Source organism: Macrobrachium nipponense, chromosome 11, assembly GCF_015104395.2.
Source record: "Macrobrachium nipponense isolate FS-2020 chromosome 11, ASM1510439v2, whole genome shotgun sequence".
NCBI classification, from domain to species: Eukaryota; Metazoa; Arthropoda; class Malacostraca; order Decapoda; family Palaemonidae; genus Macrobrachium; species Macrobrachium nipponense.
Window position 1 is genome coordinate 40,596,890 of NC_061087.1, and position 20,753 is coordinate 40,617,642.

The 20,753-nt window shown below is 36.5% G+C and overlaps 1 protein-coding gene across 1 annotated transcript; it reads left to right on the top strand.

The window, feature by feature from the left end:
- The first annotated feature begins 9,290 nt into the window (after window positions 1-9,290).
- Window positions 9,291-19,909, top strand: LOC135205469 (uncharacterized). Its single transcript, XM_064236163.1, has 3 exons — window positions 9,291-9,480; window positions 16,594-16,715; window positions 18,696-19,909. Exons 2-3 carry the CDS (start codon window positions 16,663-16,665, stop codon window positions 19,804-19,806), a joined length of 1,164 nt encoding a protein of 387 aa, XP_064092233.1. The 5' UTR covers window positions 9,291-9,480; window positions 16,594-16,662; the 3' UTR covers window positions 19,807-19,909.
- Window positions 19,910-20,753: the final 844 nt, after the last annotated feature.

Sequence of the window (20,753 nt, forward strand, 5' to 3'; positions counted from 1 at the left end):
AATAAGAAAATTTGTTGAAGAATCTTCAAATAACTGGAAAGATGATCCAGGACAAGTTTAACAAAACAAACTTACGACAGTCCAAGGAGAAAAAATGACCGAAATTGTTTCTCACGTCTTGTGCCTCTTTAATTGATTTTGTTCGGTCAAAGTTTGAGTTTAGTTATTTATCATCAACATTTATAAGAAAAATCCAAGCACTTGTATGGGAAAGAAACTGTTGATGGTTCTGCGGTTAGCTCAGCATTTTGAATTTCTCCTTATACTTCTACATTCTGTTGAAAACAGAAAAAGACTGTAGAGAAAAATATAATATAAGAAATGGTCGGCATCATTTAAATCAACCTAGAGCTATTCACATCAGGTTATAATATAGACCAGGCACAAAAACAAACGTTAAGTGCATAATTTGGTATTCAAAACAACCCTTCGCCTACCCTGAACACTTTTTCTTTTGAAGTTGCGGTGAATTTCCCTTGTCCGTACCCCTTACAGAAGCAATTATAACTTACAAAATCTGGGAACGTATAGTACCTTGAATGCATCCATTATTTTTTAGTTAAAAACATTCTTGTTGTTGATCAGTCTAAAGGAAATTCAAAATGGGTTTGTAACGTTTTTAGGGATAATGGCAGATAGATAGAGGAAAAAAGATCCAGAATGTTCAGCGAAAGTCTTTTCGAAATACAATATCCACCTCCATAAGATTTTCGCTCGTCATACTTTCTCATAACTCTCGTCAAGTTGTTCATTATCATCTGTTTTTAACAAATGACTGCTTTGAACTGTCTACTATCGCTCTGTTTAATAGAGTGATAGCATGACAGTTAAAATCAAGAAGTGTTCCTTGTGTCTTGTCCCTTCCGCGACGCAATTGACAACTGTTGTATTCATTACAATGAAATAATGCGCTCGTTGGGATCCTGTCCATAAACATTGGCTTTAGATCTCTCAGTATACGCTTCAAAAATGTATAAGGAACTGTTTTGTCTAAGCTGTTTCTGTTAATCCAACCTTTTAACATTTTTAGTGATTTCACACGCCTCATTTAAAGTTAAGGAATTTTTTATTCATATGATATAAAACGTGATTATTCACCAATATTCAGTTTTGTTTAATTACAATAACTCCTTTAATAACTCACAGAAAACACTTTTATTTGGCTGTCCTTCACAAGCTGTAGCATTCAGCGTAGTATAGCTTGGAACTCAGGACATGCTGCCAAGTTGGTGTAGTGGCTGATCTACTATGGATACCCTTTGTCAAAAGCTTACTAAACCAATAAAAAAAAAATCAAGGCTTTCTGGGCCCTTCTCTGTAGATGACTCTTGCAGGACTGATGTTTTTTATCAGTCAATTTTTTTTTTTTTTTTTTTTTGCTGTGCTTCAGAGCCGCTAAATCATAATCATCAGTGCATTACAACTATTATATCATAACGTGGGTGTTCGCTAAGGAAAAGAAATAAGGTGATGTACAGTCAAGTTCAAAAGACTGTTGACCCTCTCTGGTCATCGTTTTAACGGTACATAGATGGCGCTAGTTTCGTCACCATCAGGGGGACCTTAGAATGGCCGTTCTTCACTCTTCCCAGTTGGACTGGGTAGAGTAAAGAGAGGAGAGAGGCCTGGTTTAACATTCGATAAGTGTGATATTTTGTTCACTCCTGTATGACAAATGCAATGGCAATCATTCCATACATTTGTAGCGCTTGGATAGATGCGCAGGACAAATGTAATGCTTCAAACAATATATGATTATGTATATAATAGGCTATACTAACAAAATGAAACCCTAATTTAGGATTAGGTAAAAAAGTAAAACTCAGATTTTCTTGTCGCATGTTAAATACCACATCGTTTAGTAAAAGCAATTCTACTTGAATTTATTTACCATTATCATACTATCCTTGTATTGCAAATTTATTTTTTATCCATTCCATTCTTTTCATTATATGGCATAGACAAAATAACTTATTATATTCATCGAGAGAGAGAGAGAGAGAGAGAGAGATCGTCAAGAAGACAGTTGTCTACATGGAGGTCCCCTTACGTGTATTAAGTGAATCACCGGTCATCATTCAACTTCGTTTTATAGCAGTCATGCAAAATACTCTTGGCAGTTTGCTCTTATGCCTATTAAGAAATCTATTTAAATGTATAAATATAGTCTCAGGAGGGCATATGATCATAGCAGTGTAAAGTGATTATCATTTATGTTGTTTTGCGTAAATGCCTTTTTTTAGGTTGCATCCTTCTCGATTTTATCACAGTGGTTTACCTTCATCACTGGTAACACTTATTCATTACTTATATATTTTCATTCTCACAAATGTGAAGATATGATCCAGTATTTAAATGGTATTTAAATCCATTATGAAAGCGCAATTTGAAACAAAAATAATTGATCTAACGGAGATGTGATTTGTATCCTGTATTTTTTTCCATTTTCATATCAATATAGTATTGCTTCAATGAATGGGTTACTTGGTCCATCCACAAAGTAGTATATTTGCCAAAGCACTTGCCATGCCAAAAATAGAGAATAAAAAATGGAAAATGTTGAAGAATGATGTTTAACTTAGAGCACCTAAAAGCTGAAATAATATTCAAAATAAAATAAAAAAAAAAACATGAAAGGATAATCAAATATAAAAGTTTTCTATGTGAATGAATTACTTTTCTTATAAGACGTCTGAAATTCAAAATATATATAATTATGCAACGCAGTTCTAATCAAGAAACTTGAACTATTTCTAACAGGTGATTCAACCACTTCACCCGACGGAGAATGAATAGGCCGAAGTCTGGCCATAGTGCTTCACTTCACAGACAAGAACTTATACAGAACACACACACACACACACACAAATTACCTCTCTCTCTCTCTCTCTCTCTCTCTATATATGCCTGTCTTTCTAGAAACTACAACTACTCCAACTTCTCCTCCTTCCCGTTTACTCCTACTACTACTACAGATAGGGCTGCTGCTGCTGCTACAGCACTAGAAATGACCAGAATAAAAACAATGACAAGAATGGAGAAGAGCAAAACTACATTCCTAAAACATTTTCTAAAAGTATTTCCTAATAAATGCAATGTTTCTAATATGATGGTCACAAGTTTTTACAATCGTAATATATGGTTTTTCATCTGCAATTTATTATCAATAAATACTCCTAGGTTCCTCACTGCTGCTACAATGTGTTCATATTTTCGTAGTGTAACATCAGATCCAAATACCATACACTCATTGAGTTTTAGTTTCTTCGCCGACATCCATTTTTTTTATATCTTTCATTATTGCATCAATTTATTAGTGGCATCCTCTACCGTTCCAGAGGAAAATAGGACCGAGTATCATCAGCATACAGTTTATACCTAACCTTGTGCTTGTTTAGTATTCTAGATAATTCAATTGTCTAAATGCCAAATAGCAGTGGACCCAGGACGCTGCCTTGAGGCACTCCTCTAGTTAGACTTTTCTTTTCTTATTTCACATTTGATATAACCACTGTAACCTTCCTGATTTCTAAGTAGCTTTTGTACCTTTTGAGTACATCATCTTCAGTGCCTATATAGCTTTCAGGTCTTCAAATGCTGCACTTAGGTCGAGCATAACCAGGATACCACATTTTCCACATGACAATGCAGTTTCTGGCAAGTGATTTTTTCTGTAAGCTGACTGATCATCAGGTATAATGGTGAGTTGTTTTTAGTTTTTCCACGTTTGTTCATGAACAACCGTTTCCATAAGTTTTGATAAGTACGATAGGTTCGATATTGGTCTATAAAAGCTAAGATTTTCTTTATTACTTATTCCTTTGTAAGCCAGCTTTATACAAGCAAGCTTTTCACTATTTGGGAAGGATGCCTGTGCTAAACTCATTTGGACAATATAAACTGATCGCTCCCGCAACTGATTTAAGATTTTTTGCCCATTCTAAGTCACTTATTGGAAACGGCTCATTTTTACACGGCGCTTTTTACTTTTCAAATAGTTTTTCAAAGTCTTTCATGTTCAGTTCTTGAAAATTTCTCATAATGATCACTGGGAGATCAGAAGGCACCTCCTTTTCTAAACTATGACAGATTCTTTCAATTTTTTCTTCAAAGTAGTTCATAAACTTATCAGCCAGTTTACATCAGGCAGGACTTTTTCTTTTTTGACTCCTAATATTCCGGCTAAATTATCATAGATTTTTTTTTAGGATTTATCTCTTCACTAAATATTTTATTGTAATATATTTTCTTGGTTTTCATAATCAAGTTGTACTGATTTCTGGCTGTTTTATACAGTGACCAATTTTCATTACTTCTTGATTCTTTCGATATTTTCCATGGCTCTCTCATTTTTCTTTTCTTTTTCTTAGCTTCACATAATTCACTGTTAAATCATTTGGTATTTTCTTTAACTATTATTAGCATTGTCACGTCTGGACATTTATCATTGTAGTTTGATGCTAATATACTTTTGCTGCAGTCTGTAAAACTTACGCATGCCTGGTCAAGGTATTCCTCAGATTACACTCTCACTCCTGACTTGTTTATCTTATTTTGTTTATGCTTCAACAATAAATCTGTCAGCTTTAAAGTTTGTTTAGTTTCTGTAAGTGATAGTTTTTTCATTGCATAGCCTTTCCATATATTTATTCTAAATGTAACTAGTTTATGTGTTGGGGATATCACGCATACAGGCTCAACTTGTATGTCACTTGCAGTCTCATTGTTTTTGTTTTGCATCACTATGTCGATGGTATGGTTCAGTCATGATGTAGGTTTCTTCACAACAACTACAATAGGTCCTAGCTTTCAAGTAACTCTGAATTCTTTAACGTAAATGTCATCATTGTGGAAGTCACCACATATCAGTGTATTTTTGTTATCAGTCAACATGTTTCGGAAGTCACTGAATTCGACTCGGAATGATCTCTTACTCGTCCTTGGTGGTTTGTAAACTGTTATAATTTGTATGTGTTTGTTTATGTGTGTAAGTTTAGTGTTGATTCGAATGTATTGAACACATTTTGGTTCATTATAGATACGTTGTATACTTTTTTGGCAAAGATTCCCACTCCACAAACTTTTTTGTTTCTCTCTCGGTACATGGTCAAAGTTGTGAGTTCTGGCGTCATTTCGTTTATTCTAGAAAAATCACATAATTGCTTAGCCAAATCTCCGTTAGCATACATATATCTAGATTGCGATCATTTATAAAAATGCTAATATTGGTTTTATTACCTACTGACTGTATGTTTATTAGATTGCTTAGAAGATTATTAGTCAAAGCCTTGATCCGTATCAGTTTTCGCCCATAATACTTGTTCTTTATATACTATGCATTTATTGCCAACATATGTTTTATGTTGAGTATCACTAAGGACTTTCTTCTTTTCATAATTTTTACACTTGAAGGTGGCGCTAGTACATTCATTTGATGCGTGATTTCCACCACATTTAGGGCTAACTTGGTCATTTCTTCAATTTGCTGCACTATGACCAAATTCCTGACATTTATAGCATTAATAGGGCATGGAACAGTCGTACACATTGCAACATTGTATACAGTGTATACAACCTGTAACCTCTATCATGAATAGCCTTTTGTATTTGTGGTGTATTTGATGATATAGTGCTCATATTTGTCATCTGTGGCTTTCATTTCCTTTATAATTTTCAGGTCGTCGTCTTCAGAAATGTAAGTACCGATCCATGGATTTTCAATGACAATATTATTGACAATGTCATCTTCGTCCTTAAAAAGATATACTACTTTTATTTTGGGTTTAAGCTTGCCCTTCTCATTTACTGATATATTTCTGATTTCCTGAATCTCTGTTTTTGCCTTTTTTAAGTTTTTCTTATCTCGGAATCTTACAAATAAGTATCCATCTCTTGTTGTTTCAACCTGTTCAACTGGCGCCGTAATTTTACTTATAATTTGATCCTTTAGTATTATACATATAATTATATATTGTCTGAGGCAATATTGCTGTATTTATCAACCCTGTGAATCCATCCAAGCGCTAGAAATGTGCGGAATGATTATCATTGCATTTGTCATATAGGAGTGGACAAAAAATCATAATTATCAAATGTTAAACCCGGCAACTCCTCTTTCTATTCCACCCATTTCAACTAAGAAGAGCGAAGAGCGGCCACTCTAAGTTCACTCTGGTGGAGGCGAGACTAGCTTCATCTATGTACTGTTAAAATAATGACCAGAGAGTGTCGAAGGACTTTTGAACCGACAGTACCTCTCGTCTTAATGACTGAGGTCAATCGCTTTGTAATGTTTGTCAAGAATGCTTGTGGTACCCGAGTGAGAAAACGGCCAATGAATTTACTGACACAAAATTGCTGAGATACAGCTAACTGGGATGTAAATGATAACCGAGACACATACAGCTCATAAAAACAGTCTTTCAACTGATAAAAAAAGTACGATGAACGCTGATTAATATCTGGATTCCAGATGATATACTCATTGCACAAAACACACACTTTATTTGATATAGGCCTGCAAAATATTTCAGCACTCTATATTTTATTTTAACCTGTATCAATAGTGGAATTGGATTCAGTTTAATCTAAATTACGTTTGCCTCAGGAAACTTAGACCATGCTCAGGTAATGCAGATCACAAGTGTGTTTATGTAATTATTACCATTACAGATGTATATTTATGCAATTATGAAGCTATTTATTAAACAACTAAATTAGTTAGTGAAGCCCGGTACCCGGGCGGTGAGGCTGGGTGTCATGCCCCCCGAGAACTGTACTCTAAAGTAACAGTTATCAACCACCAATGTTTTTTTTCTTTCTTTCTTTTTTCTGAGCTAACGCTCGAGCTTTTTATTTCCTTTTCTTGTGATTTCCTATGTTGCTGTACCTGCCTTACTTGTCAGAACGTAAGAATTCACAATTCAATGTTTTCCGTAAACTACCAACCGAGTGGTAGTTTTCCCGGATAATTTTCACCTGTATCTTACCATATTCAGCAACGATTTGAAAATGGCTTGGTCCTGTTAGTTAGGTAGTCATTGAGTAAGGAAAGACCCTCTCTCCTTCACCCTTCTTTAACCCCTAATGCTAATAAATTGGTCCGTCAGCTGTTAAGCACTTACGTGGGATTCCGCACAGGTGAAAAGTGCTTACAGACAACACACAGACAGACGACCAAACTACTGTTTTTTGTAGTAAGATGAACGTGTATGCCTCCCTTGTTATCCATCTTCTCCTAACGATTATTTCATAGAGCAACTGCGAAGTTTGCCTCCTGTTACACCTTTCAAACCTATCTACTCTCAATTTCCTTCCCAGTGCTGAATGATCTCAAAGGTCCCAGTGCTTGGCCTTTGGCCTAATTCAATATTCCATTCCATTTCATCTGGTTAAAATGAGAAAGTATGTTATGGTATAGTGACTACGGAGAGAGAGAGAGAGAGAGAGAGAGAGAGAGAGAGAGAGAGAGAGAGAGAGGGAGAGAGAAGAGAGAAGAGAGAGCGAGAGAGAGAGAGAGAGAGAGAGAGAGAGCTTGTGAGTGTGACAAGATGTTAAAGTCAAAGACAGACAGAAACCGTCATGAAAAGTAGAAAGTCTACTTTAGTAAGGCCCTTTTTTTACCTCTACGGCCAGGAAAAGTGAAAGGAGAGAAACAATGTGTCTGTGCACGATATCGTAACGAACATGAGAGGGTCTGGATAGAGCCATTCATCTGATAATGTCTGACCGTCTTTTTCTCTTTCATAATCTTGCAGTGCGGTTGGAAATATATAACGACGAAGAATGAGACGATTAGGCTTCAGCGTTATCTTTTTTATTATTATTTTTTTATAGCCCCCGTGAACCTTTTCCCCATAAAAGTATCTATTCCACGCGAATCCTCACGGTATGGTGTGATCATAATTTTCAAAAAGCCGTCATATACCCGTTTATGACAGAAATCGCAGCAAGATCTGCCCAGATCTCTCCTCTACAGGTTCTTCATTTTTCTCAATCGCGCAACCTCTCTTTGAATCACTTTCACTCTTATAGGAATTTAATTCTATTCCACGCATCCAAAGTCTGAGAATGAGCATCCCAGTTCTTAATTTATCTAGTATTTTGTATCAAGACGGATCCTTCAAAACTCGAGAAAATGTGTGAAACGTCATTCATCCATGAAGTTGTCGTAAGTAAAGAAAGTAAGGAAATTGAGAACATCTCAAATGCAAGAGAAAATTATTAAGTTCTTCCCTTTTCCAGTATCTTGTATGATTTGTTTTTTATACCAAGACAGCCTACGGTCATTTTTCCTTTGTTAGAAGATTCAAGTGATCTTATTTAAACATTAGTTTTGCTTATTGAACAACGGTCAACGGATCTTTCGTTTTATTACATTAAGCCACTCTTAGGCTCTTGCTTCTATAGCACCTCGTAACTATGAATACTTTCTATTTTCGCTTTTATATAATATAATAAGTTTTGAAGTGTTAATCAGAGCCAGTAAATGGGGGAAAAATCTTCGATAGTTTTTATCGCCCAATTTGCTGAAGATAAAAAGTGAAATGCCACAAAGAGGATTTTTGCAGGCAAAGGTCAGCACGTTGTCATCATCTGTTGGCAGCAAGGCATTCACAGGTTTATGTAGATATGATCTTGCGTTTGAATTGTAGTTCAAAAAAGAAGCCTGGGAAAAGTGGAATAGGTTTTGACCTGGGCATATAGACTTACGAAACTCAACTTAAACACTCGTGAGAGTCGATTTCTTTATATAATCTAACCAGGGAATTAAAATGTATTAAGTTTCATAGGCCATAAGCAAATGTAGAATAAAACAGAAAAAATGGTGGTTTCCGAGGCATAAAAAAATGAACAGTTTTTCTGACTGAAGGTCCTCAAATATCAGGGTGCACTGTGCACTCATTCGTAGACAGGCCATGGCAGTGAAAAAAGAACTGTAAATGCACATGTTTGGTTCATGTGATATTCATTTTTAAGTTATTTAATAAAACATCCACTGATCAACTTTGTTGCGGTATGGTTTAGAAGTCTTCCGTGGTCTTTTTTGCTTTTTTTTTGCCACTCATGTTAAATATTTTTCAGAAAATGTGATTCTAACGTTAAATTCTTCATCAATCGAACCTTCACTCAGCCACCACAATACATGAAAAAATTGATCTCTCTCTCTCATTAAGTAACATGTCCAGTGACATAAACACACAATAAAAAGGGGAGATTTCATTTCCTGCCTTTCATTTTATCTCCGAGCTTAGCATCACAAAAACTGCTATCGCAGGATGTCTAACTCTGCTACAAGCGCAGAAGTAACCCATCCCCCCTCCTCAACGTTGCCAAAGAACGCTGGGAACCTCTCTGGCCGCAGAATAGTGACTATTTGACTTTGCAGTGTAATGTGTGTGTGACGCCGTCTCTTCGTCAGGGAAAAATAGAATAAATACAACTCAGCTCGAATTAGGATACACCGGTAATCTTTTCTAGGTGAGTCGTCCAGAGAACCCTCATGTTTTGCTTATTCACTTACCCTGTGAATAGAGTATAATAATAGAGCTATCTTTCGAAATGCATGTTTACTTTTACGAGGTTGGAGAAATTGCAATATACCGTGTTTATCGCTGGTATTTCTTTGAACATCTCATGGTAATAGTCTCATTCATTGCAGTTACGATTTGGGCTGGGCACACTTAGCCATTAAGTGGTTATACAATTCAACGGCCATTTGGCCGCGGCTTTATGTAGTGAGCGCGCAGTTGCGTAATTGTTTTTTGCGAGTGAGCGTCCTGCCCAAGGTATATCTACCTTGGTCCTGCGAAAGCATTCGGCCTCCAAGATATTTCATTCGCTAACGCCTTCATATGTTTGACTCTCAACTTATTGTTGATTTTACTTTTTTTTGCTGTTATTTGTAAGTTTACTATTGTATTTTACTGCTTCCAGCACTACTCATCACACGATCTATCTTCCTCATTACGAAATGCTGATCTGCCCTTTTCTTTAGGATAACGTTCCAACTACGTAGGTCATTTGGATGTCTCCCATGTGTATTCGGAAGATGTCACTTGTTTCTCCTGGAAAAGTAAACCACGTTAGTGACAGTTAAACGATCATTTACGCCCACAAAACAACACTATTGCTCTACAGTCGTTGATTTATTGTTTTCTCAAAGATCACTAAAAACGAGTTTAGGATTGAAATCATTTCGAACGTTCATTTTATGAATGTTTGTTTAGTATTTTGGCAATACGCTACACATTAATGGTGCTTTTAGGTAGTTCCTGTTGACTCATTATCAACGCCTTTTCCGATTATTCATATTTCTTGAAAGTTGTAGAAATAAGTAAAGGAAAAACCCATGTTAATAAGAACAGAGGGATAACAGAACGTCATGTTTTTGGGTATTGTCTTTGGCTGTTTCCCAGCAACAAATGTTTTGGGAATATACAGAAGAACCACCTATACAAGGCAATAAAGGGATATGGGGATGTTTAACTCCCAAGGATAAGGAACGTCCTCTTTATAGGACGACCCTAATAGGTGTGGTCAATTTTTGCCTGGTTTCCTTGAGACTGGTGAAAGATTCATGCTGTTCATCTTCTTCATCGAAGCGGCTTCGAGACCTCTGAGACAAATATTTCCTTGAACATTTTGTGTGCATCCAAGTTTCAAGTCAGTCCTCTTCCTCCAGCACCCGCAGGGGAAAGACGTGTTCTATAATTAGGTTTTGCTTACACGATTAAAAAGGCAGTATTTTGATGTGTGAATATGACCAGTAGTTGGCATCTGCTTTGAGACAAGCTTTTTCCTGTGATACCCACATGATTTATCACATCCCCTACAAGCTTTCATGTTTATGCCAATATCTTCGGACGTTTCCAAAAGCGGATGGCTGCAGCTAAAGATAGCTAGCTACAAGCAAAGGATTCTCTCTTCCCGAGGTTTCGCCCCTTTTGATGATACCCATGTACGGGAATTTTGTTTCAAAGATGTAAGTTTCTTTCGGCTTATCTCTGGAAATACGAAGGCAAATTCTTTGTACGTCATTTTTTTCAGTGGCTTATTAGGGGTATTTTGAGGAAGACAGCCTCATAAACCATTTTAAATTCCACAGCCTTGCACTAAGGAATCATATCTTTAGGACGAGAAAAAAGCTGGTTTCAATCCTGCTTTTAGAAAAACATGATAATCTAAAGAATTCGCTGTAAGATATAGATAAAGTTGAAATTCTGCGTATTAAGGAAAAAGAATCACTTGCAAAGGTTATAGAAACCATACTGAGCATATCTTCCTAATCTAATATTAGAAATGAACACTTTATATACGAGAAATAAGAGTAGGAAATATTCCTTATTCGTAAATTATAAGTCATTCAGAAACTCTTTGCATACATAGTTCTCCTGTTTGGTAGAACTGCAAAACCATTAATGTTTGAATAGGGTTAGAGATTCTACTCGTACAACATTGCTCTCCTCAATTGTTTGATTTATATGGCCAATTTGTCTTCACACACAAATATATGTACATATATACGTATATATATGCATTTGTGTATGTATGTATGTATGTTGTGGTGTATGTAGTCGTGTATGTATGTATGTATGATGCGTATAGTAGGTACATATAATATACATACTATATGATATAACCACACACAACACCAACACGCCACGACACACACACAGACATATACATATATATATTTATTTATATATATATATCATATATATATATATATATATATATATATATATATGTGTGTGTGTGTGTGTGTGTGTGTGTGTGTGTATGTGTATGTAATTGTATTTCAGCTCAAGGCCATATACCTTGAATATACAAAGTAGAGACAGTAACATACACAATCGAGATACATGACATGAGAATTCAATTGTATTCCACATAGGAAAATGTCCAACAGTTTCGTCCTCCAATGGCTCTCTTCTCGGAGCGTTTATTAAGGAAATCGATAAAGCTTACAATGTCTGTAGCCAAGAAAGGCCTAAATTCTTAAACATATGCAATACCGTTACCAAAAACTAGCAGTTTGAGCTACAAACCATTCAGCAGTAAAATAACAATAAAATAATGGTATTATCTCATTTTTGGATGTTACAGTTGTGGGGTCAGTTATAAGTTCTAGCTACAAGTTCAAAATACACAGAAAACCTACAAATAACAATCTTATAATTAACAATTACTTCTCACACAAAGTAGATGTAAAACTCAGCATTAAGATCAGTGTTTCTTAGAGCTCTTAATATCTGCAGTCGGGAATTTATCAAGGAGAAACTAGAATTTATATATGAAGTAGGTATTAAAAATAATTTTAAATTGGAAGTTACTGATTATAATCTAACATTAGCAAGAAAAACATTTTACTTATATGAGGAGAAAAACAGGAAAGTGAATTTTGTATCTTTCCTATACCATCCTACATTAGAATCTATAGTCTACCTCCTAGGGTTACTTGGTTTTAGTGCAATTTTTCATATCCTAGCACCATTGGAAAAACTTTAATTCGTAATAGTTCGGAAAGCAATGAAGGAGTCATTTATAAGATCCCATGGAAGTGCAGTAGTTTTTATATAGGATATCTTTGAAGGCTCTCGAAAAGCGCATTTTAAATCATAAATATAATATACGAACAAATAATACAAGCAATGCTTTGTGTTCATAGTAGTACGTGTAATGTACCGATTGACTGGCTCGGGTCAAAGATTTTATTTAAGAGCACAGGTTTTATTGAAAGAAATTTGATAGAGACAGCTTGCATTGTTCACAGCAAAGGAAAAAATTTTAATTTATCGCCTGGTTTGTATAAATTAGATCCTTTTATTTTGCATGTCATGAGACGTCATTACAAATTGAATAATGTTATCCATTTGCTATTATATAATATACGTTTGTTAATATGCATTTATTATTATGCTGTTTCAAATGGACGTTTCGCCTTATTTGATATTTTAGTATTTTCCATTTGTTCAACTACTATTCTCGCTTTATTGTTATTTTACTGCTGAATAGTTTGTAGCTCAAACTGCTAGTTTTTGGTAACTGTATTCAATATGTTTAAGATTTTAGGCCTTTCTTGGCTACATACATTCTAAACTTTATCTCTTTCCTTAATAAACGCTCCAAGAAGAGGTCTATTGGAGGACGGAACTGTTGGGCATTTTCTGAGAAAAACTCTGCTCATTTTCCTACGTGGAATACAACTGAATTTAGATATCTTCGTGCCTAGAAGATTACCAGTACTGTAACATGAGAAAAAAAGATAAATCGGCAATATCCAGGCAGCTGCTGAAGAAGTCAAAAAGTAGTATTCATAAAAATGGTAATGACAGTAATAATATTGAGAATAGTAGTTTAAAAAGAACATTAAAAATTATAACAATTAATACAAGGATTCCATACAATTAATTTCAAGGTAGGAGCCTTAGGTCCAGAAGGCTAAATACGAAAATTTAGAATTAAAAACAGGAAACCCTAATAATAAAATAATAATAATAAAATAATAAAAAAAATAAATTAATAATAATAATAATCATAATAATAATAATAATAATAATAATAATAATAATAATATATAATAAGCAAATCATGGTGATGAGATCTGACTTGAGTAAACTGAAAGAGATGGCAGAAAAAAGGCTAAGAAGCAAGAAAACAAGGAGGAACTCAACGAGAAATACAAAGTACAAGAAGGGGACTAAAAACACAATAGAAGATGTAAAACAGAGGCTTAAGGCTAAAGCACATAAGATCCAACAGTACATGAAAAGGAATAAGGGATACCAACAGAACAAACTATTCGGAACCAACCAGAAAAGACAATACAGCCAACTAAGAGGGGAAGACAACCACCAAGAAATCCCTGAAGCCGAACCAAGTAAAAAACAAACTGGGAAAACATATGGAGCAATCCGGTATCACACAACAAACATGCAACATGACTCCAGGAGGTCAGGAAGAAGAAACAGGGAGAATAAAACAAAGATTCACAGAGATCACGACAGACACAGTCAGACACCAACTTAAGAAAATGCCAAACTGGAAAGCCCCAGGTCCCGATGAAGTCCATGGATACTGGCTCAAAAACTTCAAGGCCCTACACCCACGAATAGCAGATCAACTTCCTGTGGTCACCCAAATGGATGACCACAGGAAGAACATCCTTAGTACAAAGAGACAAGAGTAAGGGAAATATAGCCAGTAACTACAGGCCTATCACCTGCCTACCAATAATGTGGAAGTTACTAACAGGTATCATCAGTGAAAGGCTATACAACTACCTAGAGGAGACAAATACCATCCCCCACCAACAGAAAAGCTGCAGAAGAAAGTGTAGGGCACAAAAGACCAGCTCCTGATAGACAAAATGGTAATGAAGAACAGTAGGAGAAGGAAAACCAACCTAAGCATGGCATGGATAGACTATAAGAAAGCCTTCGACATGATACCACACACATGGCTAATAGAATGCCTGAAAATATATGGGGCAGAGGAGAACACCATCAGCTTCCTCAAAAGTACAATGCGCAACTGGAATACAATAATTACAAGCTCTGGAATAAGACTAGCAGAGGTTAATATCAGGAGAGGGATCTTCCAGGGCGACTCACTGTCCCCACTACTCTTCGTAGTAGCCATGATTCCAATGACAAAAGTACTACAGAAGATGGATGCCGGGTACCAACTCAAGAAAAGAGGCAACAGAATCAACCATCTGATGTTCATGGACGACATCAAGCTGTATGGTAAGAGCATCAAGGAAATAGATACCCTAATCCAGACTGTAAGGATTGTATCTGGGGACATCAGGATGGAGTTTGGAATAGAAAAATGCGCCTTAGTCAACATACAAAAAGGCAAAGTAATGAGAACTGAAGGGATAAAGCTACCAGATGGGAGCAACATCAAACACAGATGAGACAGGATACAAATACCTGGGAATAATGGAAGGAGGGGATATAAAACACCAAGAGATGAAGGACACAATCAGGAAAGAATATATGCAGAGACTCAAGGCCGATACTCAAGTCAAAACTCAACGCCGGAAATCTGATAAAAGCCATAAACACATGGGCAGTGCCAATAATCAGATACAGCGCAGGAATAGTGGAATGGACGAAGGCAGAACTCCGCAGCATAGATCAGAAAACCAGGAAACATGACAATACACAAAGCACTACACCCAAGAGCAAATACGGACAGACTATACATAACACGAAAGGAAGGAGGGAGAGGACTACTAAGTATAGAGGACTGCGGCAACATTGAGAACACAGCACTGGGGCAATATCTGAAAACCAGTGAAACGAGTGGCTAAAAGGAGTGCATGGGAAAAGGGCTAATAAAAGTAGACGAAGACCCAGAAATATACAGAGACAGGAGAATGACAAACAGAACAGAGGACTGGCACAACAAACCAATGCACGGACAATACATGAGACAGACTAAAGAACTAGCCAGCGATGACACATGGCAATGGGTACAGAGGGGAGAGCTAAAGAAGGAAACTGAAGAAATGATAACAGCGGCACAAGATCAGGCCCTAAGAACCAGATATGTTCAAAATACGATAGACGGAAATAACATCTCTCCCATATGTGGGAAGTGCAATACGAAAAATGCAACCATAAACCACATAGCAAGCGAATGCCCGGCACTTGCACAGAACCAGTACAAAAAGAAGCACGATTCAGTGGCAAAAGCCCTCCACTGGAGCCTGTGCAAGAAACATCAGCTACCTTGCAGTAGTAAGTGGTACGAGCACCAACCTGAGGGAGTGATAGAAAACGATCAGGCAAAGATCCTCTGGGACTATGGTATCAGAACGGATAGGGTGATACCGTTGCAAAATAAGACCAGACGTGACGTTGATTGATAAAGTCAAGAAGAAAGTATCACTCATTGATGTCGCAATACCATGGGACACCAGAGTTGAAGAGAAAAGAGATGGAAAAAATGGATAAGTATCAAGATCTGAAAATAGAAATAAGAAGGATATGGGATATGCCAGTGGAAATCGTACCCATAATCATAGGAACACTAGGCACGATCCCAAGATCCCTGAAAAGGAATCTAGAAAAACTAGAGGCTGAAGTAGCTCCAGGACTCATGCAGAAGAGTGTGATCCTAGAAACGGCGCACATAGTAAGAAAAGCGATGGACTCCTAAGGAGGCAGGATGCAACCCGGAACCCCACACTATAAATACCACCCAGTCGAATTGGAGGACTGTGATAGAGAGAAAAAAATAATAATAATAATATAATGGAAGGTTCTGTAGATGACACTTATATCGTCGGCGTAACAGAGGCTGTTTGTTTGTTGTTTCGTTGACAGTCCATCCAATTGGGAGTGAGTTCAGTTGACATTCAGGGTATCTGTGTACGTATTAAACAGGTATGGAGAGAGAATGCTCCCTTGCCGAAGCCCGTTGTGTGGGTAAAATTATATATATATATATATACATATATATATATATATATATATATATATATATATATATATAATATACAAAATATAGAAAATGCAGAAATGCTTGTAACAACTGCACCACTTAAAACTTTAATTCGCCTCCCTCTCTCGGTTACAGAGCAAAAAAATCAACGATTGAGGAAGGAAACGAGACTGTTCATTTTGGACTTTGGCTTCAGCTGTTAGCATGATCAGTATTTTGTACTTTGCTTGCATCCTGCTGTTGGCAGAGAATATCAGGTAAGCACTCCTTCATAAAGGAATTTTTTATATTAACTCCACTTTGCACCAGTCTGTAGGGTGCCGATCGTAAAAATATTTGCCAAAAATACACTAATCAAGACAGGCTAATGAATTTATCAGGCATTATTAGCACTATAATAACGCATATTCTCTGTGAGTTTTATCATCCTACAGGGAAAATAAATGATTTTATGAAAAAAAATGTGAAACTTAGGGCACCTTGTACTGAAGGTTATTTGGTGATCGGTGAGAAACTACAGTCTTGAATAGAAATTCGGTCTTACAGAATGTTGGTATATCCACCTGGAGCATGCACATAAAGTATTATCAAAATAGAACAGTAAATAAGCACGTAATAACAAAAAAAAGAGCAACAACTTCAGGTAAGTTCAGCGAAAGCCCCGCCGAAAAATAAAGACTATAGCTAGGAAAGAAATATTTCATAAAAAATTCAAACCTCGATTAAGGGACAAAACCTTCTGAGAGTTTGTAGTTATTATGTCACTTGATAGCCTAAAACATCTAAAAATTCTATTATTTAGGACAATCAAAGAAATATCCCCCCCCCCCCCCTTCCCGAAAAAACCAAACCAGAGAAAAAGCGAAAAAGCGATTTTTCTGAGGACAAGAAACTTGAAAAATTAGTTTAGATACCCCTAAATTGGTTTTCTGAGATGAAACTACTCGTAGGAAACGTAGAAAACGACATCGACCAATTTAGAGAGATATACTATAATATTTGCGATTTCCATATTTATCGGCTGCGCTTTCGCTTCAGTTGTTGCTCTCTTTTTTTTTTTTTTTTTTTGTTACGTGCTTATTTACTGTTCTATTTTGATAATGATTTATGTGCATATTCCAGGTGGATATACCAACATTCTGTAAGACCGAATTTCTATTCAAGACTGTAGTTTCTCACCGGTCACCAAATAACCTTCAGTACAAGGGCCCCGAATTTCACATTTTTTTTCATAAAATCATTTAATTTCCCTGTAGGATGATAAACTCACAGAGAATATGCGTTATTATAGTGCTAATAATGCCTGATAATTCATTAGCCTGTCTTGATTAGTGTATTTTTGGCAAATATTTTTACGATCGGCACCCCTCAAAGTGGAGACTATCCTTAATTGGTCGTAGGTTTGATCCTGTATTTAGAAATAGATTACAGATTGCCCGACTAACATTTTAGAGTGATGCTATTTTTAAGAAAGATATTTTTGAAAATGATATGTTCATTTAGCTTTCTGATGAAGATGGTTTAATGGTTTTGTTAAAGTAAGATGTTATTCAACATAGTTTTCCAAATAATTTTAAATATCTAAACTGATATTCTACTGTCTTTAAATTCTAATAATTGATCACTTTCTCGTGCCTTTGTAAGACCTGAGAGTTTATATTGGGACTCATGTGAGTTTCCTTAATTCTATGATCTTTCATTAATCTCAGCTATATTTTGATTTTTTTGGTAGAGTTTATTTATATCTACATATTAAGTTGTATTTAATATTTTGATATCGTACCCATCTTTATTTTTTCTACACGTGAACTAGTTCCACGTTGGCCGAGTGCATTTCGCGCTCGGCTACCAATCCGGTGGTCCGAAGTTCGATTCTCGGCTCGGCCAACGCGGAACCAGAGGAATTTATTTCTGGTGATAGAAATTCATATCTCGATACAATGTGGTTCGGATCCCACAATAAGCTGTAGGTCCCGTTGCTAGGTAACCAATTGGTTCCTAGTCACGTCAAAATATCTAATCCTTCGGGCCAGCCCTAGGAGAGCTGTTAATCAGCTCAGTGGTCTGGTAAAACTAAGATATACTTAACTTCTACACGTGAACTATATTGTGTATTGTAAATGTTTTTTTTTTTTTTCCACGTGGCCTAGCTTCTTGTCTATCACCTGACTTGCTCCCTATATAAAGATAGAAGAGGTGAGTTCTAATGCTCCTTATTGTGTTTATGTTGCCTGCAGATGTGACGTAGACGTGGTGCCAGAACGCTTTTGTGATTGCGATTACTACCCAGGAGGCTGCATCATCACCAAGGCTGCCCCGCCAGGTTTCAAATGTCAATGTGAATATCGAGGCGTCTGGACGTGTTCAGGCACAGCATACCCTTGCGTTGGCAAGGAAAAATGCCCAGGAAACTTGGCTGACCATTGCGCTTGCCGGCTTGGAGGGGGTGATTGTGGAGGCTACAAAGAGCCACTCGGAAACTGCGACTATTCAGAACTGCCGCGACTTGACGTTGAAGGTGCAGCTGATTGCGACTGCCAGTATTATTCCGGGGGATGCCTCATTCACGAGCCGGCGCCGTATGGTTGGAAATGTGTCTGCGCTTACAAAAGCTTCTGGACGTGCACCGGCTGGGCACAGCAGTGTTCCGCTGACGAGGTCTGTCCTGGAAATGACTTTTCCTATTGCGGCTGTAAGAATGGTGGTGGAGACTGTGGTGGATACCCAGACAAACCAGAGTGTCTCTCCCCTTTTCTCTCAAAAGACTGTGACTGCGAAAGAGCTTCTGATTGGAGCAAAGGTCTCTATGATATCGAAAAAGTTGAATACAATACGGACAACGTCAGCATTCATTACATTCAACCAAACATTTTGGCAAATAAGGACATCCCAAATTACACTGGGACACTTCAGAGCATTTCTTTCACATTCGGGGAAAAACTGGCCAAAACCTCGACCTATTCCCATTCGTCAGGAATTTATATAGAAGCCGGCATCAAATTTGTTGCAGGAATCCCATCGATTATTGATGCTACAGGGTCTGTTAATATCCTCAGTAACTATTCCCACACCTGGGGCAAAAATGAATCTATAGAAACCATGTTTCAAGGACAGTTCACGTGCAATGGAAAACCCAACACCTTCACCCGATGTGCAGTGACGATTAGGAACGCCAAAGTGGATGTTCCGTACGTCATGCAATTGAAGCATAAAGTCATTCCAAACTGTGTCTGCAAAAGCTTTGGTGTCTGGAGCGGAACTCAGGCTTACAATGCCCAACTTATAACGAAGGAAGTAGGAAACTGTCTCAATAATGACTGTATCAATGAATATGAACACTGTGTATAACCAAAATCAAATGTTCTCACTAGGTTATGCATACCTAGTCTAACGTATTTTGACTTCATAGACAGATATTAAACAAGACCTCATAAATTTTACTGTACCCTCACTTATTCGTTTTATTCCCATGTGTATGAAGTGAAAATAGCAAAATGTTTGATATGTTACTATCTGCTTAATTGCTCATATGGCTATGGTATCAAAGATGGACTTTAAGACTAAATTAAATCCTGAAAATATCCCAGTGAGCAATTATGATTTCCCACGTTAGATAAATACTTCTACCCCATGATGCCACAGCTTGGGGACAGCCACCTCAGTTCACAATTAATCCAATGTTTCATATTATGAGAGTTGTCCTTGAACACTTTCATGAAAATTAACGAAACATTATCCTATCTACTTGTATATGGACGACGTAAATTACAACGTTTCAGATGCCAGACAAAATAAAGTTCTGCCAAGCTTATGAAATATTTTTCAGCCGTATGAACATTGCTTTGTTTGCCAAAAATCATGACAAAGGATACTTGATATCGAGGCCTTTTATTCTTTAGCTTTATAATCGTTAATCAGTGTAATAAAATGAAAAATCTAAGAAATTTTTCATTTTGCAAGTAACTCATTTATGTTGATTAAGAAAATGCTATGAAGAACTTACCAAGAAAAGGCGAGAAATGCTTCATAAAGGAAATTAACAAATACTACTGGTAGGAAAGCATTAAGAAGCAAATTATATATATATATATATATATATATATATATATATATATATATATATATATATATTATCAATGTAACAAAATTGAAACCTTAGTTGGAAAATCAGAACGCGTCAGTATGAAAAGAGAAATTGAGAAGTCAATACAAAAGGAAAACAAAAAAGAATACATAAGGTAAGTAACAAACAAGCTATGAAGTGAGACTCATGTCAGCCTGCTCCACAAAAAGCA

What these genes read in the sequence shown, in the direction of transcription:
- LOC135205469 (XM_064236163.1), top strand. Translation starts at nt 16,663, where the DNA reads ATGATCAGTATTTTGTACTTTGCTTGCATCCTGCTGTTGGCAGAGAAT. An exon ending in CTGTTGGCAGAGAATATCAG is followed by an intron (nt 16,716 to 18,695) that starts GTAAGCACTCCT and finishes TGTTGCCTGCAG; the next exon opens with ATGTGACGTAGACGTGGTGC.